This window comes from Lontra canadensis, unplaced genomic scaffold (genome assembly GCF_010015895.1).
Source record: "Lontra canadensis isolate GAN:19392208 unplaced genomic scaffold, GSC_riverotter_1.0 scaffold23, whole genome shotgun sequence".
Lineage (NCBI taxonomy): Eukaryota > Metazoa > Chordata > Mammalia > Carnivora > Mustelidae > Lontra > Lontra canadensis.
In genome coordinates, this window is record NW_022631017.1 from 13,650,314 (window position 1) to 13,673,787 (window position 23,474).

Genomic DNA, 23,474 nt, shown 5'->3' on the forward strand with positions numbered 1-23,474 from the left:
AAAATAAAATTAATTTTGTTTATACTTTGGATTAATTTGGTGAAACGTGGAACTGAGAGAAAAATTTAACAACAGCCTAAGTTTACCATTTACTTTAGGTGCTATGTGACTGTCTACATTTTCTGTTTTGATTAAAACAAACAAAAATACTAGAGGCACGTGGGTGTCTCAGTCAGCTGATGGGCCAATCTTGATTTTAGCTCAGGTCATGATCTCACAGACATGAGATGGAGTCCCACATAGGGCTCTGCGCTCAGTAGGGAGTTTGCCTGAGGGTTCTCTCTCCCTCTCCTTCTGCCTCCCCCAACTCATATGCACCATTCTCTCTCTCTTTCAAATAAATGAAGGTGAGATAGAACTAGAAACACACATAGAGAGAGGATGCAGTAATCCAATGGTATATGTGATATTGGCAGGCTTATGGTGTATCGTACCACAAGTGAGATTGTTGTACTTCGCATGGTTATGGGATATGTCATGGGAACAGGATTTACATTATTTTCCTTATTTAATCATTTTGCACTAATTTTGAGAGTCATGTAGCATGATTACATTTAACAATCAGAACTTTTATTAATGTGCTGGTGATTGTATAATGAAATTCTCTGTAAATCAGAAATGTATCATCATAATCATCCAAGTTGCAATAGGACTCAACTAGTCAAGTTATATAGTGGCTCTGAGTTCAGCCACTTACATTTACTCACAAAGATATTGAGACATAGATACATATCAACTAAATATGCACATGACAATGATAGACACACATCAAGTAAAGTAGAAGGGATAAAATTCATATTTCATACAAGAAATAAGTTAAATAAAATTAGTGGGATGACAAGCGAGAAAGTCATCGGAGCAGCTGAATTAGGGACAGAGTAAGGGTAGAAAAAGGTTTTTTGTTTTGTTTCGTTTTGTTTTTAATTCAGCAAGCATTTATTGGTCATCTACTAAATTCCAGGTTCTGAGTGAGATGGTGGAGAAAAATATAGTGAAGGAGGAATGACCATGTTAGAGGAGAGGAGGGACTTACATGTGAGCATGAAAACCAGATTGAGCGTTTCTGAATTCAGATAGAGGTGGTCTGGGGAGTGTTGGCAAATGGGGTTAGCATAGAAAGGAAGAGAGAAGCTTGAGTGGGTATTGGAAAGAAGAGGGTGTGTGTGTGTGTGTGTGTGTGTGTGTGTGTTTTAAGGAGAGAGCATAACCATGTGTGGTTGAAGACTGTCAGGAAAGATCCAATGGTAAGAGATTGGCTGAAGCTGAAAAGACAGGGAGGCTGAGAGAGGAGAAAAAGTTAAATGATGCTGTGATTTTCCAATTAAAATATATATACATTAAGTTATTTAATATTAACTTCTGTTGTCCTAAAAGCAATGTCAACACAGTCTTTTTTAGTTATTATTAAATAATTTTTGGAAGCTGCACTTTAACTCTGTGAAGCCTAGGATTCCAAATACTAGTATTTTAGCCCCAACTCTGGCACTAACTTGCTCTATTATTGGAGGTTCAGTTTCCTTACCCATAAAATGGGTATAATCATAACTCTTTTCAAGTGCTATTTTTGGAGATAAAGTAAAAATAATGTGTTTTGCAAACTGTATATTTATAATAAATAAATACAAACTAAGCAAAATATTAATAACATGTACAACCTACTGTAAATGTTATTTAAAGCTACCCAGTTTAAATAATAATCCTGGAGCTATCACCTTGGCTTCAGAGAATGTGCCCCACCCACTGAGCATGGTATGCCCCAGTGCCTTCATCAATAGTTCAGACAACTTGGGATCATAGACCTCTCTGGCAGGTAGCATCTAAAGACTAATGATGTGGGGGTGCCTGGGTGGCTCAGTGGGTTAAAGCCTCTGCCTTCAGCTCAGGTCATGATCTCAGGGTCCTGGGATTGAGCCCCGCATTGGGCTCTCTGCTCAGCGGGGAGCCTGCTTCCTCCTCTCTCTCTCTCTCTCCCTGCCTCTCTGCCTACTTGTGATCTCTGTCTATCAAAAAAAAAAAAAAAAAAGACTAATGATGTGGAAGAGTTAGTTTAAATCTTTTGGATAAAAAAGATGTAAATCCAAGGTTGTAATGAGCACTTTTCTTTCCACGGTGTTCTTAGTGTCCGTTGAGATTTTTCAGAGCATAAAAAGAATGAAATCTTGCCATTTGCAATGACATGGATGGAGCTAGAGAGGATAATGCTAAACAAAATAGGTCAGTCAGAGAAAGACAAATACTGTGTGATTTCACTTAGATATGGACTTTGAGAAATGAAACAAAGGAGCAAAGCGAAAAAAGAGTGAGGCAAACCAAGAAGCTGACTCTTAACTATAGAGAACTAACTGATGGTTTCCAAAGGGGAGGTGGGGGGGAGAATGGGTTAAGCGGGCAATGCAGGTAAGAAGAGCACTTGCTGTGATGAGCTCCAGGCATAGTCTGGAAGTATGGAATCACTATATTGTACACTTGAAAATAGCATTACACTGTATGTTAACTAACTGGAATTTAAATAAAAACTTGTAAAGAGAGAAGGGAAAAAAGATAATTATGAAATAGCATTCATTTGTTTATTTTTTGGTGTTAATATTTTATCATTTCCTTTTGGATATAGAAATGTATGCAAAGAAAGGTGAGTCTCCTAAAGATTAATGACGGAATCAGAAGGGTTTTTGTTCTTTGTCTTTTTTTTAACAGCCCCAATTGTGGACCTCTGTTATCACACTTCTCTCTTTTATTACTCCAACAACCACTTTGCTAAGGAGTTAAGCCACCAGAAAACTATTGGAGAATTATTTTGTCTATATGTTTCATGCTATATGACCACAGGGAAAAGGCTAGAGCCAAAAAAATCACTAAAATTAATAGCCTGTTTACTAACAGAAGCTCTCAATGTTTATTTCCTTCTGTAGTCACAGATGCAGTGATGAGATCTCTACCTGTGGCAATTCCTGTCATCGACCCTCATTAATATGTTGTTTAAAAAAAAAAAAAAAAAACCCATGACAGAACTCCCCCCCCCCCCATAACAACAGTTTGAGTGACCTTGACATATCACTTCATCTCTTGAAACTTCTGAATCCCCAGCTTTTAAATAAAGGCAGTACGGGGAGTCTAATTGATTCTAAACTGAGGGGCGGTTGTAAGTAAATATGAGCATTTGTTTTAGTGGCCAGTGCCCAGCAATGCTGAAAGCCCTGCAGAGATCATGGGGCAATCCTGCCTAATACACTGCCCCATCCAAAATGCCAGCAGCGCCTGAATTAGTCCTAATGTCCTTCCTACAGGCAGTGATACCAAGTCAAGTACCTGTCCATTCATTAATTCATTCAGCCACCCATTATTGACCCCCCACTGTATGCTGGGCACCAAGCTTCCCTAGCTGAATATTCCAGAAACCCTGGCTTGAACTGTATACTTCTTTATCCTTTATCCTTTCCCCTTCCTTTTAAAGGTATTCCCCATCCATAGGACCAACGGCCATGTACAAATAAGGATTTTTCAGTTCAACCCATTAAAGGAATAGATCCCAGGACTCGTCCAGCTCTTTGGGGTTTCTTATGACATTGAGAACCAAAAACGCTCACTCAGTCCTCCCCAAAGTTTGAATGATGTCCTGGTTAGCCTTTCATAATTCGGGAACAGAAGCCCTCGGCTCCACTGACGAAGGGCTTCCAGCTGGACAATGAAATCCAAATTGTGGAGCCTGTAGCTAAATATTTCAACTATTGATTCAATCATTTCTAATTTTTAAAACAAGACACACCAACTGTTTTTTTGTTGTTCTTTTTTTTTTGTCCAGTGAATAATTTATACTGGCAAACTCAAATTTCCTAATATACTTCAATGGCATTTGAAGCCTGTTGTACTAACTGCCTTAGAGCGTTTTAGCCTATCAAGTAGGATCATTAACTTGCTAATTAACTGTGCAGTGAGCAACCCTGTGCTATCCGGCAATATTAGCAGCCCCCACCCCCCAATACAGAGTCCCTCAGGGGAGTGCTGTGACCTATAGACTCAGACCCCAGGCAACAGGCTGTTACTCAGCATTCACTGGGCCCTTCATCACCTATTGTCTCACAGCACCCTGGGGCGGGGGGCGGGGCAAGGGAAAGCTTACAATTCTGATTGTTTGTGTAGCAAAGGAGACCAAGGCACAAAGAAGCCTGAGAGTCTGCCAATCACAAAAACCTTTTTGAAGGAGGGGATTCTGAGGGCTGTTTATGGTCTCCAAAGTCAGGCTGATGGGCAGGCATGCTTTGCAAATATACAAATATTTTTCATCCTTTAATGAATCTTGGATGTTATTGATCATTAAAAATCCTATATGTACTTGTTCAGTCACTATCATTGGGATACTTCTCATGAACACAGCAGGGTCTGGGTACTGAGAATTTAGTCCTGCTCTCATAGACCTCTGGACACATAAGGAAGTCAGACATCATGCCAATAATTCTGCACTCATTACGTATTGTTGCAATCAACACTATAGAGGACACAGGACACAAGGAAAGCATGGATGGACCTGACCTGGCCTGGGAACCCACAAGGCTTCCTTGAGAAGGCAGTATATAAGTGCAGGCCTGAAGGAAAAGGAGGCAGGAGTTTGGGAATTCAGATGGGGCATTCCAGATGGAGGGGGATGCATGATTAAAGACCCTGAGGCAGAACAGAAAGGCTTATTCCAGGTAAGATAGGATGCCAGCTTAGTCCAGGTGGCAAAAATGGGAGAGAGTGGCATGAATGCACTTGAGATGTTTAGAAGATGGAATTGGCAGCGCTTGGTAACTGACAGGATATAGGCAGGAAGAGTGGAGGAGTACAGGGATCACTGCCCTGCATCCGACTTGGGGTGCTGAAGTCACTTGTTTAGGATTCTAGCAGAGGAGTGGGACAGGGTGGTGGGACAGAATTACTAGTTTCTCATTTGGTACATGGACTTGGAAGTCCTGTGGGACGTAGTTTGTCTAGTGGAGATCCTGCCTTGCTGGAGTATCCAAAGACACTGTGTTTTACTAGGATGTGGTAGAAACAACCTGCTCTGAGGGGCCCAGAGCATGTGTTTGGAAGCACGATTACAGACCAGCATTGAGACCCTTGTAATTTATAAAATGTTTTCTCATGTTTTATGTCTAAGCTTCTCGGTCCATTTTGGAGGAAGTCAGTGAGTTATTCTCTTCATTATACTAGCAGGAAATTGAGGCTTCCTGAGTTTGTGATTTGCCTGAGTTCACGCTACTCTAAGGAAGGATATGGTACTCAAATTCAAATCTCTGGACTCCAGTCGCAACGGTCTCCTCATTTCACCACATTAACTTGCTCCATGATTAGGGCAACTCTCTACCAACTCCTGGGGCTTCCATGTCAGATGGAATCTCACTATTAGCACAAAATATGTAAGAAATGAAATAAAAATTTTTTTCTATACACTTTATTCCTCCCCCCCCCTTTACTCTGTTTTACAACAGAATTTTTAAAGTATTGTGAACTCGAGAGTCATTTTGTGTTTGTATTTAGAGCAAATATGTTTACAAGTAGTAAGGAGACAGTTATCTGGGAGAAAATTAAGTTCAACTTTTGTCTAAATTCTAATAATTTATAAAACATGGTAAGACCTCTGCCTCTTCACCTCCCATCCCAATTTACTCCTCAAATAGTGGAACCATCTAAAACAGCTCCACGTGTTCTCCCCTCATGTGAGGTGTTCTGGGGGAGTCTGGGCACCAAGAAAGATGGGAGGCAGACCTGCCCCCACCTAGTCGGGGCAGGACACTGTTCACCACCATCTTATCCATTGGCCTTCTGCCCTTTCCCTCACAGCTTGGGAGATGTTTAATTAGTTTGTGCTTTTTTCAGAGTCTGTTTAACTGAATCAGTTCTGGGTCCACACAGACACTCAGGTTCAGGGGAAATACCTTCTCTACAGGGCTGAGTTATTTTTCTTTATTATATGGGAAACTTCCTCCTGAATGTCCTGTTGTTGCTAACCTCACTCCTTCCCTATAGCTCTTGGACTGCTTTGTGATCCCGGTGGTGATTTTGCTCTCCTGGTTCTTCCTGCTGATTCGGTACAAGGCTGTGCATTTCCTCGGCATCGTGGTCTGCATCCTGGGAATGGGCTGCATGGCAGGAGCGGATGTCCTCGTGGGAAGGCATCAGGGAGCAGGTGAGTCCCTAGGTGTTTGCCCCATTATGTGCCCATATGTGTGAGGCCAAGACAAGACGTGGAATGTTCATGGTAGGGTAGTAACAAGGAAGCTGGGCTCCCAGTGTCTGTGTCTGAGTCATGTTTGTTCCTCAACACCTTGAATATGGCATGTGGGAGGTGCTTAATCCATGTTTCATGAGTAAATGAAAGAGGCAAAATACAAATTTTCTGCTCTTTCTGCATATATTCAGAAACATTCAGATGGTGTTTAAAATTGGGGGTTAGGACCCATTTGGAGGCTATTTTGGAAGGTCATTACTGCCTGGCCCAAACCAGCTGGTTAAACATGGTGTTGGTGGTCCTCTCTTGAAGTGCAGGGGCTTGCCCCAGACCGACCCTCCAACTCTTTCTTTCTCAAGTCAAGGAAAGACTGAGTTCTCAAACCACTGGATGAAGGTTGGTATATAATCTAAGAGTGGATATTTGAAGTTTGAAGACTAGATTGGGAATATGTAATACTTTTATGGAGGGGGAAATAAATTTAGTCTCCTTGTGCATGTTTTTTTGTTTGTTTATTTTTTTGGTAGGAAGGATTTGTGGTTATCAATCACAGCTTATAGACCTGTAAGGTAAAGCTTCAAGATTTATTCATCAAATTGCTATAAATCTGATGGGGATCCTGATTCAGGATGGTGAGGATGGTTTCCAGAGGAACCTTTTTTAAGCCTTGCAGTTCTTTAAAATGTACAAAAATTCTTATGCTACATAAGGTTTTAGAGAACAGGGGAAAAAAAAAAATGACCTCCTTTGTTAATATCAAGAATAGGATAGAAAGTATTCCCATTTCTATAGTTCTTGGACTTGTCCTTCCTTCTAGGGAATTAGATGATAATCAAAATTGGGATGTTTGTCATAATGAACCTAGGTTGTATGAAGTGCCTAGGTTGTAGGAAGTGTAGGAAATAAATACATTTTATCTTTTTAAGTTGCATCATAGAACATTGTAGCTGAAACAGACCTTGTTCAGCAACTTCTTGTGACCCACAAGAACACTAAGATACAGGGAAGCCAAGTTCCCAAGGTCACAGAGCTACCAGAGCGGGTCTAGAATAGAACCCAAGGCTCTTGAACTCTGGGGGAGGTCCTTCCCTCTTCCACATCTCTGGGAGCTAAAGATACAACACGGAGTAAAAGAGAGAAAGCCTTGGGGTCCTCACAAACCCACTGCCTATACAACATAATCAACCCTACCTTAACAGATGGGCTAAAATACACACACCAGCTTCTCCCAGATTCTTTTCTATGAAACACTGGTTCATGGGATATCAATAGATATCATATGAAAGGGCCAGTTTTACGCTCTATGCCCATGTGATCCTGATATGGATAATCTCTTTGGAAAAATCAGATAGTTTTTTTTTTTCGTCTGATATAATGTGACTAGTGGTTCTAAGCTTATAATTTAATTACACTTTCTCTGCTTTACTGGAAGGACAGAAACATAGACTAAGCAGAAGCACGTGCCCTTATTTATGAAAATTCTGCTTTGGTGAACCTTAGCCATTGGACCACCTTCTGTCATCTTCATTTCCTGGTCAAGGAAGACAATTGCCCTGACAATCTGCATGTGCAAAGCCCAGAATGTTAAGCTAAATTGAATTGATTTCACTAGACTGTATTCATTACTCCTAGGGACAAAAAATGTCTTCTTGATCTCAAACGCAGTATTAGGAGAGGAGTGATACTATTAAAGAAAAGAAAGTAAGTCCATTTGAGGGTCTTCCAAAAGAAGTAATTTTTAAAAAAACAATGCAGAGTAGCTCAAACACACTGGAGCAGGTTTTATCTGTTTAAGACTCACAGCACCCTCCTTTTTGTGATATGTGAAGTCTTCATGTTAACGATGAAAATTTATCATCACAGAGTACCTTCCATGCTAAAGGAATGGTGCCCAAGTACATGGTATGGTGTTCTAAAGGCAGCCCAAATAGAGGATCCAATGGCTTATTTTATAAAATAAATTAGACAAAATAAATTAGACAGCAATTTAAGCTGTCATGCAAAATGTTTTGGAAAAAGAAAAAAAAAACCAGTCTGGTTTTAAGGACAATCTAATATTAACATTGGCGTGCATCACTATGCAAAATAGTCCATTTGTTTTCACCTTGACAGTAGAATTGGCTCAGTGTTATTACTCACCAGGGACAGAAATTTTTTGAAATACTCCAGTTATTCATCAGAACCTCAGTCAGGCATTCAACTCAATATAAATCGTCATCCCCCAATCAAGAGCTTTTCATAGGAAAAGAGACTGACTTCATCCTTTTTTTATTGCTCGATCCACAGTTCACCTTAGCTTGGGATTTTGAAAATTCTCTCCTCAAGCACAGGGATAACGGCCTGTTCAAAGTTCCTCTGACTTCATTATAATTTAAGTAATTGCTCTCATTCTTCTTGTTAGGATGTTTCTTCCTCATTTTGATTTAAGCCTTGCTAAAGGAAATGTCACAGATGGCAGCGGGCTCAAAATGTCCTTATCAGGAAGCGTGCTTCTGAGGAAGCTGTGCCAGCAGCTTTGCCCACCGCAGACAGAAGTGGAGAGAAGGCACCCACAGTCTGTGGCCCTAGGAGGTTCTGCCTCGGTGCCTGGGGAGTGTGCTGTACAAGTGGGAGGGGAAGGGAAGAAAGTCCTAAGACTAAGATGAAACTCAATTAAAACAGCTCCTTATGATAAATATATTTCTTGCTCTCCACTATTATCATATTTCGACTATAATACTTTTACTGCATCTTTTAGTTCATTTATTAAAGATGTTAGATACCTATAATGACATTTTTTTTCTTATTATTAAACATAGTTTTGTAGTTATTTCAAGGAAGAGAAAACATTTCCAAGGAGGAACATTTTAATTAAATCAGAAACAAAGAGTGACCATTTTTTTGGTGCAAGGCACTTTCACATGCATTATCTCATTTAATTCTCCTAAATATGCAAAGAAAGTTTTCTTAGTCTCACTTTTGCAGCTGAAGAAATCAAGGCTAATGGAGATGAGAAGGGCACACCAGTACTAAATGGTGTGGCTTAGATGTGAATCTAGCCAGTATTTTTTCTGCTACAGCACTTGTACTTATTTCTCTATAATCATGACCCTTATAAGAAATGTACAGCTGTTCTATTGCAGTGAATTAGGAGAAATGACTGTCTCGGGTTGCTCAGTATGATAGAGTTTCCTGAGTTGAGGGAATTTGGTACTAAAACCAAGAGAGTACCAGAAAAACAAGGCAGTTGGTCACATTTAAAACTCAAAAATATTCAGTGGGATGGGTTCATTTTCATAAATTATGTGAATAATCTTTCAACACTCCAGAATAGTCTAATTCACCATTTATTTCTCCATCTGGTGGTTAAGTGTGGTTTTCCCAGGAGGCTGACTCCAGCAAGCTCTCCCACCTTTCAGTGTCTCTTCTCTCCGTGATCCTTACCAGGAGTGGAAATTGGCCTTAGGAAAAGTGACACTGTTAAGAGTACAGTTGACCTTTGAACAGCATGCATTTGAAATGCAAGGGCCCATTTGTACATGGATTTTTTTTTTCAATAAATACAGTATGGCACTGTAAATGTATTTTCTCCTCCTCTTGATTTTCTTAACATTTTCTTTTCTTCAGCTTATTTTATTGTAAGAATACAGTATATATTACATATACAAAATATGTGTTAATTATTTATATTATTGGTAAGTCCATAGGCTTATTATTGGTCAACAGTAGGCTATTAGTCTTTAAGTCTTTGGGAGGTCAACATTTATATGCAGATTTTTGACCATGGGTTTGGGGGATGGTGGTCAGCACTCGTATCCCCTGCATTGTTCAAGGGTAGCCTGTAAATATAGACTCTCCCAATGTCACTGCAGAGGCATGAATGAAGAGGTCTTTCCCCAAGCCCAGCTCAGATTCTTTTATGTGAAGTCATTGCCTAGAGAATGCTCAATGATCCCAAATGAACACTGAAAACCTTCTATGGTTTTAGTTGTTCCAGCCAACCTGGGAATCCAAGGCTACCCTGAGGTGTGAGCCCCTTCCCTAGAATCATGCTGAAGAGAGCACCCTTCCCATCTGGCCTCTCTTGTGCCTCACAGCTTCATGCCTGCCATGCTCCCATGTGCTGAGCTGTACAGGAGGACAGAGCTGGAGACTACTTGAGTACAAGCCCTCATGGGCTGCTAAAGTCCACCCTTCCTGGTTTCACACTTCCTAGAGTAGAATTTGCCTAATGATAAGAAATAGTGGGGTGCAGCACTTATTAAAAATTGGCCAAACTTAAACCAACCAAAACTGGTTTTAAAACAAATAGACATTTTTATGAAAATATAAGAAAATATTAATGTAATAGTAAATTACCTATATTTTCACTCTTGCATTACTTACTTTAGGGGAGTTGGAAGTTTCAACTCATAATCTCTTTCACTCCTATTTTCTAAGCAAGGACATATGTTGCCCACAGTCAAAATAAAGAATCCCGACTACTTCTGTTACAGCTTCTTTCCCTGTAGAGCAGAGGGTGAAAATTCAGACTAGCTCTGTTTGTGCTACACCATGTTCACTAAACGGTTGGAAAGCACCCTGCAGCAAATATAACATGTACATGTATTAGCATATATTCCTAGACATATATATAGACAGTAGACATGGGGCTTTGTAGAGATGGTGCATCCTAGAAGCAACTGGTCGCTTTTTTGGGTAAAAGAAGACTTCTGGTTGGGCAGACATAGGCAAGATTTTTATACCAGAACCTATCTGGAGCGCAGATAAACACACTTTACTAGATCTCAGTTGGCAAATTACTGGACTTTTGTAAAAACATTGGAATAGAATAGACAAAGGAAGTTCAATTTTCTGGTGCCAGATTCTCATTAAGAAAATTTTAATGAAGCTGCATTCGTGTTTCTGATTTCTAGGGGAAAATAAGCTGGTAGGGGACCTTCTGGTCTTAGGAGGAGCCACGTTATATGGTATTTCCAACGTCTGGGAAGAATACATCATCCGAACCCTGAGTCGAGTGGAATTTCTGGGGATGATTGGACTCTTTGGGGCTTTTTTCAGCGGAATTCAATTGTGAGTAAAAATGATAAGAAATTCAGACAGTAGATAGTCTTAGGGCTTATTCTAATTATTTTCATTTAGGTTACGGTTTGTCACTTTATTTTATAAAAATCAAGACTGGAAGACTTTCACTAACCTCCTCCATGAAATCTGTGTTCAGCATCTTTCTTAGTAAACTTCTTCAAAACTAAAGAAGTTTATTATCAATTATTAGAAAACCACTTAGTGGACTCTGAACACAATTTACAAGAAAGCAGTAGAAGTACACTGATTCTCCCAAACCAGCCAGTGGTTTCACTTAGAGAAGTAGAATAGCAAAGCATAAATGCCATGATTGGATGTACTTCTGAAGAGGGACACCTGTTTACTAGTGACAACAACTACTAGAAAGCTCACAGTGTAAGTTTGTCCTTTCACAAGTTCATTCTTTTATTGCCCAAGGATTTGCCTGAAGGAACCATATTTCAAATTCATCTCTTAGAAGTTTGGTGTTCTCTTGTCCTTAAACATGTGGAGATAAAACACAGACATTCATCAAGCATCTGAAAGTCGAAAACACCCCACCTGCCTTGACATATATGTGTCATCACAGACTAGTGCCTCAGAATCATTGTGAGAATAAGTGTCAAACAAAGCACACTTTTCCATCAAGAAAGACCGTATGTTTTAGTTTCACGTAAGGGGGTGAAGATTGATAGTACAGCCCGCAGTCTAATTTCACCAAATCCTTTTTTACGAAACGAATAATTCTGATTTCACCAAATCCCTTTCTATAATGCAAGTGCCTTGTAATTGTATCAATTCAGTATCTGAAATTATTTATGGAAGATATTTTGGCATTGCCTTAAACATGGTTTGCCAATAGGCTGTTTCCAAGAATCCTCCAAATCTTCGTATCCCAAGACATGGGGGGAAAACTCCATAGCAAATGGGGCACGAAGATGGGGAGGGTCTCTGAAAAGGATTTATTTTTGATTCATTTTGAAAGAGGGATGGCATTTTTAAAGCTCCTAAATTTGGTGCTTCAGCTTTGTGAGAGGAAAAGAGATTGCCCTGTTCAACAATTCATAACCAACATTTTGTAGATAGATGGCTCGTTTTATGGATTCTTATTCCTGAATCCAAAACATATCCACAGCTATCCAGAACTCATTTGCTTCCGTTGTAGTCCATTTGAGTGAATAGAGCCCCTCAGCGCCACTGCTGGCAAAATCAAAGTGGCACGGGGCTGTGTGTGTCAAATGGGGTATGTTGAGTGTGCGCCCCAACCAACATATTTCTGGTGGAGCAGGACCAATTTACCCTCCTGGTCCTTTTCTGGAGCTGTGGTTCTCAAAGTGCGTTTTTCTCAACAGCAGCAGCCGCACCACAGGAGAACTTGCCCCCTCACACACCCCAGATCTGCCGAACTCGTATCTCTGGGGAAGGAGCATGGGAAACTGTTTCAACATGCTCCCCTCATGGCTTTTTGGCACCTTAAGGTTTGAGAACCACTGCCTTAGAGAACCCTCAATCAGAAAACTGACTTCGAAAAAAACCTGATTAAACCTGCAAGCACAGAAATTTTCCCTACCTCACCACTGACTTGTCAGAATGCATCTAAGCAAGAAGAAATCAAGGCCTGCAGGGAGACTCTCTGGGGGAAAAGGCCTGTGGGAGGTTGGAATGCCACCATGCCCTCGCCGCACCTGTGGGGAGGAACCTCAGGTTGCCAAAGCAGACTTCCCTATCCCTAGCTGAAGGTTATTTTTGCAATTTAGTGGTTGTTTTGTGACTTGCACAAATCTGGTAAATGAAAAAATAAGGAAAAAAAAAAAGGCAGGACGCATTATAATCTCGCTCATGGGGTCTGTTTTCTTTGAATTTGCAGAGCCATAATGGAGCACAAGGAGCTGTTAAAGGTGCCCTGGGATTGGCAAATAGGTAAGAGCTTTGCTCACCTAAAAATCCTCTTTTTAGTAAACCTGAGGGATACGTTTGAAGAGTGATGTGGGGAGGTGTGAGGCAGGAACCATGAAAGGATTCAGAATGCAAAGGACAAAGGAAGATGAAATCCCTTGTCATTTTAGGAATTTGTGTACACGGTGAGAGACTAAACTGCATGATTTCTAATGTTTCCTAATTGAGCTTCTGCCCATTATCATCGTCAAGATGACATTAGTGTACACATAGAAGTATGTTATTAGGTTAAAGACCAACCAGAAAGAAAAAATGCTCAGAGGCAGTGGTGGGACATAAATGACAGCAATTTTCTCTAGCCAAGGGACACAAAACTGATGTGATCATTAAAAAGTGGCACTTTAGTAAAGGGGGGAAAAATGAACAAAAAGGCATAAAAGAAAACAATGTAATGGGCGTTTTGAGCCCATAAAAACCTTTTCAGAAGGGAGCACTTTGCACATAAGAAACGGTTAATTGATCTCCAAGTAGACTAGGTGGAAAATACCAGACACGCTTCGAGCAAGTTAATGGTCATCCAGGGTATCTCAGATTCCACCTGTTCTGAAAATCACTTTTCTCTTTAAAAAAAAAAAAAAAAATTGGGACAAGGATTTAAGATCCTAGGTGATTGCTATAAAGATCACACAGCAAGCCCTGAGAGGTAATGGTATTTAAATCCTTCTACATAGATACCCCTTCAGTGTCTATACCAAGATGCATGGTATGAGGCCAGTATGCCAGCAATGAGCACGGGGTGTGGCTTATAAGGGTGTTTGGAAAACACGCACTGTGAATATGAGTGCGGGCTGAAGCCAGATCGCCCACACAGAAGGAGGCTGCTGGAAACCCCTCCAGCTTATGTGAGTTTTGATGAGATTGACGGCTTTAGTCAAATTCTGCTTCCACCAGCAGGGACAGCAATGACATAAGCTTCCTGGCACCGCCTTCCCTACCCCTGACCCAGAAGTATCCAAGGCCAGCTCGCTGCTGACATGATTCCCTCTGAAGGCACCCCGCCAGCTACAGAATCATGCATGACTCTCCCTGGGGGTTATCACTAGTGACTTCAAGGGCTGCCGGCTCTTGTGTCTGTCACAGAATCCTGCCATTTAGTTTCTTGTGTGTTTTGCTATAGAATGTTACCATTCAATGAAAATCACTAGAAGAGACGGGGTGCGAAGAGGAGAGGAGGGGCAACGGGGAAAGCAAACCAGCTGCAGGTTACAGATGCATTTGCCTTTGGGACTCTCGGATCCAGGAAACAAAATGTGACCCGTGCTTGGTAACACTTCGCACGCAGTGGTATAAATTCATTTCATATTAATAGTCACGGCAGTGATCAAAAATAATTTGTCCTCTAATGATATGGATGTCATATGCATCTCCACTGAGGTTCTATTCTAATTCAGTGTTAGTTAAATGTGGCATCCAAAGGTAGTTTTACTCTTAACTCTCCTGTTGTCATTAAACTGTCAGTCCCCTGTAGTCCACGCTGATAGAAGGTGGGATAAAAGGAATACATGATAGAGCCATCAGTTTAATTCCTGGTTGGAGATGAGGCTGAAATGGGCAAGAAAGATATTTATCGTTTTCTTTCCAAAACATCGATAGGGTTGGGTTTGAGATTTTTTACACAAGGGCTGCCTCTGTCCTCATTACCTCATCCTGACCAACTACACAGTGTCATTGTTTAGCTCAGTTCTGGGCACATAACGTTCAGTGAATAAATGTTTACTATAAATGAGTGAAGGGCAAGCAAAGGTGATAGGGCCTGTTCTGCCCCCCTTATCTTTCAAAATATAGAGAACAGGAGAATGGGGGGGGGATAGCCGGAGGTCTAGGCTTGACATCGCCCTCTCGTTCTGGGGAATTGGGAGATGGCATACTAGTTCTGGGGACCAAGAGGTAGGGAGATGTGGCGGGGCGAGGGGGTGGTGTGTGTGTCAGTGTCCTCTCTAGCATCCCTGCACTCCTTGGGAAGTCACCCAAGAGTGCTGAGCTCTGATCGCTGTCTCTGGTGGTAAACTCACAGCATCTTAGGTAAGAGACCAAAATCCAAGACTTTTCATCTCCCACCATCTGTCAGAACATTTCTCTCCCTCCCCTGTCTCCACATCAGCAATCCCCCTCACACGGCCTCTTGGACAGCTCATATAGTTGACATTTTATCAAAGTAAAAAGATTTTTTTCCTACAGAGCAAGTGGGATAATAAATGTATTTTATCTTTTCTGTACTTGGAAGGCACTTTTTAAAACAGATTCCATTATTTTCCTGTAACATTTGCAAGATGCAGAGAGTAATTCAAAGCAAGAAGACCACCTTAATTGTTGGTGTTTCATTTCTTTGTTTTACACTACTCAGCGGAGAGCCTGGGTCTGATTATGCAATCGTTTAATTCCAGTAAAATGTTCGACCTAACAGAGCTCAAATGTCCTGTGGAGCAGGTGTGTTCGAATCACCGTCAGAAATCTAGTAAATGGCTTCAACATTCCCTTTATCCCGTTTGCCATATTGTGTTAAAGGACTTGGGAGCAGATACCAACTGGTGTGAGAGCCAAACGTCAAAGGAAAGGAAAACTGTGCTGTGGCACAGAGAGCACAGGTTCGCTGTACGCAGGGGTCCCTTCTTGGCTCTTGTGGGTGATGAGTGTTTTGGTTTTGGTTTTGGTTTTCTCCTGGAGGCCGAAATAAGAGATTTGACCTTTCCCTGAAGATGGAGTAATGGGACCACGGAGCAGGAAGGAACTTAAGGATAATTAAGAACATACCTTTTTTTACCGAGGCTGAATCAGAGATCTGGGGAAGTGAGGCCACCGAGGAGGCCAATGGCTGCCTGTGGATGTGGGGATGGGAGGGGTGGGGGGGAGCGGGGGAACCAATAGGGTTGTGCATTCTCTGAGCAAGCCCTGCCCACCTCGGGCGCTTGCCTACTCAGCCTGATGCACATGGGCTAAGAAGCCATCTTTAAGAATTAAAAAAAATGTTTTTAAATATCTGGTATACTCAAAGGAAAGTGAAATACAGAACATCAGTGGGATCCCAAAGGGATGAGATAAAACATATTCAGCATACACGGACGCATACTGTATACACGTGTGTGTCATATCTATCGTATCTAAAGGTATGTCATAAGTCATGCCTCATGTATTTATCATGTATGTATTATATATAAAATGAGGTGCTCATTAGAATTACATCAGATGCTCCATCGAAGCCCTGTTTCTCTTCCTAATAATTAAACCATATGGACTGGGGTATATGCTTAGAATTGAAAGTCCGACTGCTTGTGTCCCGAGGGCAAGTTACTCAACCTCTGTATGCTGATTTTCCTGTTTATCCACAGATCTGTTTCTGACCCTTCCTCTGCTGTGCTCTGCAGAGGCTGACTCATGCAAACTACACTTCCCAGGCTGTGCTGTTAAGTGGCTTCCAACTAGATTTGGCCAACGGGAGGCAGTAGGAGATGGGAGGGTAGGAGGAAGAAAGAAATCAGGTTGTGTCTCCTTGTTTCCCTCCGTTCAGGGTCAGGTCTCTAGAAAAGGCTGAGTCCCGTCTGAGTGGTTGACTGTCCCTTTGCTGGGCTTTCCTACCTTCTGACCCCCGGGGCACATCGCCTCCTCCCTGGATCTCTCTAGCTCCAAGAGTGTGAATAACTTCCTGCTACTGCTAATCTCTGGGATGCCTCATCACCCTTTTTCCCCCATCACCCTCTCAAGCACCTTTGTGACTTGTGCCCCATATTAAATGTCCTCTATTGAACCTGAGGTATGGACTGTTTCTTAATTGATACACTCTTTCAGCCTGTTTCCTTTCCTATATAAATAGGGTAACAATAGTAATGGTCTTTTCTACGGTTATAGATATTCGTTAACGTATCTAAAGTACATGGCACGTAGCAAGCACACAATCGATATGAACCCATAGTATTCTTTCTCATTCCTTTGACTTAAATCTCTTTAGCGCATGAGGAAAACAGCTCCCGAACGCTGTCTTTTGTGAGAGAGAAAGCATGGCAAATAAGAAATGGCTATACACACACCTTGTCTGCAAAAGTAGTTGTTGCAGCCATTAGAGAGCTGTCAGTCAAAAAATCACTCAGTTCGTTTGTTTGATCACGTTGATTGACGGTTGGAAAGCCCCGCACAGACAGTGCACTGGGTCTTCAGGTGTACTGCGCACAACCATGAGCCAGCTCGTGTCCACCTCCGAGCAGCGTGTCAGCAAATTGCAGCAACCTTGCACACCTGCCTCGGTCTGATCATGAGTCCCAGGGGCTGAGCATGCTCTGCTCTCAAAACAGGATGTTCTCACGCAAAAGTATCGGTTGACCTAGCAAAGTGGTGAGCTGGGATGATGTAGATACTCCATCCCTGTCTCCCTAAATTTAATTTCTGCAGTTTTTTAAAAATAGGTTTAGAGAGTTTGAGCTTGAAGCACCCTGACATTGCCTGATGAGTAGAGGGAAACTCTGCCGTGGGTTTAGTTTGCTCTTCCGTGGCTCACCAGCCATATGGCCACTTCTCTGAGCCCGCTAATTACATACCCAGCTCCTTGCTGGACAGATCCTCTTGGTTGATGCATAAGCGTCTAAAGGAAGCTTTTTACTTCCCCTGAAAACCTGTCTGCTCTCAGTTCTCTGCATCTTGGTAAATAGCACCATAATTCACACAGTTTCTAAACTAACTCATGAGATCCCTTGAGTATCCCTGATGGCCCCAGACTATCACCAGGGCTTGCTGAGTGTCCACAGACCCAGCCACTCTCCTTCACCTCCGCTGCCATCCTGAGCAGAGCCGCGAGCATCCCTTGCCTGGGCTAGGACACTGCACCTCTCGCTGGTCTGCCATGCTCTCTCCTGCCAGTCCTTTCTTAGCAGCAGGAGAGCTCTCGTTTGAAGATGTGGATCCGGTGTTAGCCTTGTTACCAGCTCCTTAATGGCTTCTTATTACAACTAGAACAAGATGTCAATTTCCTTCCTAGACTTGCACGGCCCTGCATAATCCATCCTCTGCCTAATTTTCCACCTTTGTCCCTTCCCACTGCCCCATTCTGTTCATTCTCCACAGATGTCCTGGCCCATGGCAGCTCCAAGAACACGTGGGGCCCTGCCATCAGGGTTTTTCATTTGCAGAGCTCTCTGCCTAAAATGTTCTTGCCCTGGGTCCTCCCTGGCCATTTCCTTTCAGTCCTTCAGCATTCAAGGTAAATGCCACTTGCACAAAGAAGACTTAGCCAGTCCCCCTTCCTGAAGCAAGCCCCCTGCCATTCCCTAAAATGAACCCTTTGACCCTCCTTTTAGCACTAAAGCAACTCTAAGCTTCTTACCCATTCTGTTTTCCATAGCTTTGCTAGGCAAGGGTACAGTAAATACTCAGTGAATACATAGTATAAAACATCAGATCCCACATGTGAGGTGGGATCAGTGCCAGGAAAGGTGTGCCAGGTAAGGTGATGGAAGGGTAGGATTCTGGAACTTTCTAGCTCAGTCATATTTAATCTAAATCACTGATGCAATTTAAAAAGAAAAAAGGTGCTGGTACCTGGACTATGTTCTGACCAAGTTTGATTTTTGTGGACTTTTAGTAGATTAGTTTAAGGATATAGCTTGTTCTTAGTCTTTTAATCCCAGATTTTTTTTGAAGGAATACTGCACTAACTTTATGTCTTTTCCTGTATTGTTTATAAATTATTTAGTATTGCGCTTTTAGTAACTTGGTTAAAAGGAAAATGAATTATAAGTAGCATGAAACCCAGTTACAGGAGAATTGACTGTTTTTAGGGAATTAAAGCTTGTGATGGAGAGTCAGAAGATATCTGATATTATTATGACAGAATATCCAGAAGAGGACTTGCACTTGACTGAGCTAGGAAAGTGGTTCTTCTAGTTTCCTCTTAGGGCATTTCCACCACACTAGAGGGGGCTGTTGTACAGAGTTTGCTTACTTAATGTTCAGAATAATCTTTTCATATAGATTTGCCATGGCTTTCCTTACACTGAGAATCCAAAATGTATAGGATGATGATTTATGCTCTTACATACTTCTCATATGGGAAACCAAATTTCTCTTCGGAGGAATCACTAGTCTTCATAGTCAAAGGGACTAAGTAGACGTCCAGTATCTATGAAATTCTCCCCAATTCATAAGATTCAGATAAAGTGATCATCTCACAGCCCACACCAGACACATTTAATCAAGGATTCCTTTGGAAAGATTGGATGCTTTAATTGCATTAAAATGCCCAAAGATCCACTGAATTATATTACCTTTGCTTATTCTATGCTTTATTCTATCAAGGTAGAGAATGAGCCTTACTTTTGTACATTTGTATTGTATCACCACCTAGTAAAAGGTGAACCAGATTCTGCATTTAGCCATGAACTCCTGCTTGGGACCCAACAAAATTGTGTACTTATGGAATTAGTATGAACAATTGTATATCTAGTTATAATGAGAGAGAATTTTAGAGGATGAGAGTCTGACCCTATAGCACTTTAAGGACTTTAAAAAAAAAATCTTTCTGTTTTACAACACTTAACTCTCTGATAGTCTATGAAGCATTTAGTTAACGATGTCTAGAACATCAGAGCCTACATGTGAGAACCCGCAGTGTGCTAGGGAAGGTGATGGGGAAGTAGGACTCTGTTTATTGGGGTATAGGACTGAGGGGGATGCACAAATCTGGAAGAAATTCACAGGTCGTCTTGTGTTCAGAGAATGAAGTGGTCTGCCCAAGGCCACCCAATTAGGATTCCAGTTCTGACCTAGTCCACATCACTGTGACATGTGAGCCCTTTGGTCTTGAGGACTATATAGTTACATATATAGTTATATATATAGTTTTATATATATATATATATAGTTATATATAGTTATATATATATATATATATTCATCACCGTGAACAATACGTGGAACCCAGTAGTTCCCATTTTGCAAACAAAAAAGAGACTTAAAGAAAATGCTTTAAAAGACATAGATAGGAAAAGTAGAGTACAGCACCATTGGAAACAGAATTAAGGCTCGACCCCATATTCTGACTCTAGCCACTAGGAGGCACTCCTTCCCAGAAGAAGCAGAAGATCGGCTAATGTAGTGGGAAGCCGAAAGTTCATTTCCCACATGAAGATTTTTACTTTTTATTTTATGTTTTAGCGGCCTATTACCCAATAATAAAATCTCCTAGCAGAGTGGAGTAAAACTCCCTGTGTCGTGGTAAACAGCACGAGCCAGCCCCCTTCTCCCCCGTGCTGGGGTCCTCAGAGGCCCCCAGAGGAGGCTGTCCATCACCCCTCTTCCCTTTCCCCACAGGACTGCTCTACGTCGGCTTTAGCGCCTGCATGTTTGGCCTCTACAGCTTCATGCCAGTCGTCATCAAGAAGACCAGTGCCACTTCGGTCAACCTCTCCCTGCTCACAGCAGATTTGTACAGCCTGTTCTGCGGACTGTTTCTCTTCCACTACAAGGTAAGCTGAGCCGGTGCTCCTCTGTGAAGACAGTACTCGGTGGGAAATACCACATACAGGTGGAAATGCCCTGTGGTGGGGAGCCCCAATTTTCTGTAAGGAAGTAGGAGGGCAACTCTGCTCTCGCCAGCGCCCCCCCCCCGCCCCCATCCTCCCCACCCTGGATCTGGATACTCCTATTTCCACCGGAACACAGAGGCAAGAGACCCGTAACTACAGGCACATAAAAGGGAAAAAGATAAGGGAAGGGCTTTTGGATCGTGGGAGACAGTTTTTTTCTGATACCATTCAGCCCAGAAGCTACTCTTTTTCCAGCCTAAAGCTAGGAAGATGGGCACAATTCCCAAACTAGAGCCACAAAATGGATTCTAGCAAAGGCACTGGCAGGGCACATTCTCCTTGGAGCAATGATCTAGTGCCTGCAATTTCTGTTTTGCGATTTTCATAGCAAGCATGAATGGAAAATGCTAACGCCCTGGAAATACTGTTTCTTCACCGAAAGATTAGGGCTTGGAGTCAATGAATGCAGAGATCTTGTGAAGGATTTGCAGCTCAGATATCAGCCCAAGGAAAAGAAGGAAGTGTTCATTCTAAAGATAGCAGTCTCTTCAAATGCAAGACGACCCACGCTCACCCACACCCACGGCAGGCAGACCTCGTCCGTTAGGGCTCCCTGAAGTCAGATGCTGTCTTATAAACATGGCACTCACTTCAGACATTAACAATTGATTAGGATTGGTATAGGCGAAGAGACCCAGTTCCCATTCCTTAGCTAGTCCTATCAGATAAGGGTCAGTGGGGACAATGGCCAGGGTGAAAAAGGATGAATATGAAGTATCCAAACCAGATAAGACCAAACTAGGACAGGGTAAAGCAGAGGCAGAAGAAAGAGAGATTACTCCAGCCACTTCCAGCCAAAGGCTTCACCAGTGATGTTACGGATAACACCACCAGCCCATGGGTGTGGCCAGCTGAAGGGGCCTTTTGCTGGGTGGGACGTCTTCAACCAGGTCAACCCAGGTGTGGAGGTTCCCTGTACTTGAAATGACCCAAGGCAAAGCCGCAGAAGTGAGTAATTGGAAATATGACTGGATAAGCCAAAGTTATAGCCAACGACCAGACTCAGTAGGGCAGACGGGTGGAAAAGTGGTCACAAACAAGGTTAGCAGAGAGGACCAGAAGCAGATCTGGAAGACAAGAGGTGGAGAAAGTGGCCATGGCAGAGCACAGGGTTAAAGTGCCGCGTCCCTGTTTTACAAGGAGCCCTGTGCCCAGTGTGGTGGCAAAAATGACAGCTGAAAGAAACTGTGTGGGACTAGACAGCTTTTATACATCATTTGTAATTGGTTTTGTCTAGATGGTCCCGTCTCTGTCTCCTTAGCACACCCTGGTCTTCACGAGGGCAGGAAGTAGAGTCATAGCAGTCTCAGTAGGCAGGATGAGTTTGGCTGGGGGCTGGGCCCCCCGGAAGACTGCGGGGAACCGGCTTTCTGGGCTCCTGGAGGCAGAGGAGGAAGATGAGTTCTACCAGACGACTTATGGGGGTTTCACGGAGGAATCAGGTGATGAGTATCAAGGGGACCAGTCAGACACGGAGGATGAGGTGGACTCTGACTTTGACATTGATCCTCCACTGCATGGCTGGGAGGAACAGCTTCCCTGAGAAGCCCCCAGCAACACACCCAACTATTTTCCAGAGCCCTGGTCTTACCGTGTGGCACATTGGCTGCCATTTTCCTTCTCTACTCTATGGTCAGGCATCCATAGCTAGCGTGTTCCCAAATGTGACTTGGATTCCCAGAACTGATTCCTGTGGTTGTTTTGAGAAGCTCCTGAATTAGACAGATCCCCTGAATTCTCCTTAAGGAAGGATGATTAAAAACTGTTGTTGTGACTGAGGACTGCAGGTTCTTCTGGGGCTGCCAAGATCCAGTCCGGCCCTCGGCATTCCTGAGAGTCTCCTTTCCCCAGGGGGACTGGCTCACTCTTCAGATCCACGGGCCACACCCCTGAGTGGGATCTGGGGATGTGTCTGGGGGAGTTTACACTATGACTAGGCTCCCCTGTGAAGCTGATGTTCTCTGACAGCTGAGAGGGACACCTGAAGAGCGCTCATTCCTATTGGAGTGTCTCTCCTGGCGCTTGCACAGACTTCTGGTTAGACCTGGGGCTCTCCCCATCTTCCCCTCCCCCAGCCTTTGTGGGTTACTAAGTACTTAGGATAAGGGAGTTTGCTGAAGAGGAAGCCATGAAGTAACCCTACATCATGCCATCAGAAGGGAGGCTACGTCAGCTGAAGATTGAATGCTTGTGGTCATCAATTCAGAGATATCATGGCTATTTTTACTTCTTAAAGCAATGTTTCACTACGTACATATATTGTGTTGCTATCTAACAGACACATTTCTTTAATGCAACGATGGATTCTGTGCAACAAGTATTTTGTCTCATTAAAATTGATTCCTATTGTCTTTTTTAAAAATAAGCTTTTAAGATAATAACAGATACAGGTGCAGTTTTCAGAAATAATGCAAGGTGATCCCCATTTGCCCGTTACCTAGTTTTCCCCATTGGTAACATCTTGCAAAACTATAACACAACATCAGGATACGAACACCGAGGCCATGGGCACACAGAACATTTTCCCTTCACAAGGGCTCACATTGCCTTTCACAGCCAGACCTACTTGCCTCTCCCCCCACCTCCGTAATGCTGCAGAATCTCATTTCTGTTCTCCGTTTCTCTAAATTTGTCACTTCAAGAATGGTATGTACAGTGTATAACCTTTTGGCTTTGACCTTTTTCACTCGCATAATTAGAGA

At 42.4% G+C, this 23,474-nt stretch overlaps 1 protein-coding gene across 1 annotated transcript in view; it reads left to right on the forward strand.

The window, feature by feature from the left end:
• Positions 1 to 23,474, forward strand: part of SLC35F1 (solute carrier family 35 member F1) — a 385,982-nt gene that overhangs the window by 337,006 nt on the left and 25,502 nt on the right. Inside the window, exons 4-7 of the mRNA XM_032862394.1 lie at positions 6,004 to 6,163; positions 11,101 to 11,257; positions 13,116 to 13,168; positions 20,498 to 20,652. Coding sequence (XP_032718285.1) covers positions 6,004 to 6,163; positions 11,101 to 11,257; positions 13,116 to 13,168; positions 20,498 to 20,652 — 525 coding nt within the window. The remainder of the gene's footprint in view (positions 1 to 6,003; positions 6,164 to 11,100; positions 11,258 to 13,115; positions 13,169 to 20,497; positions 20,653 to 23,474) is intronic.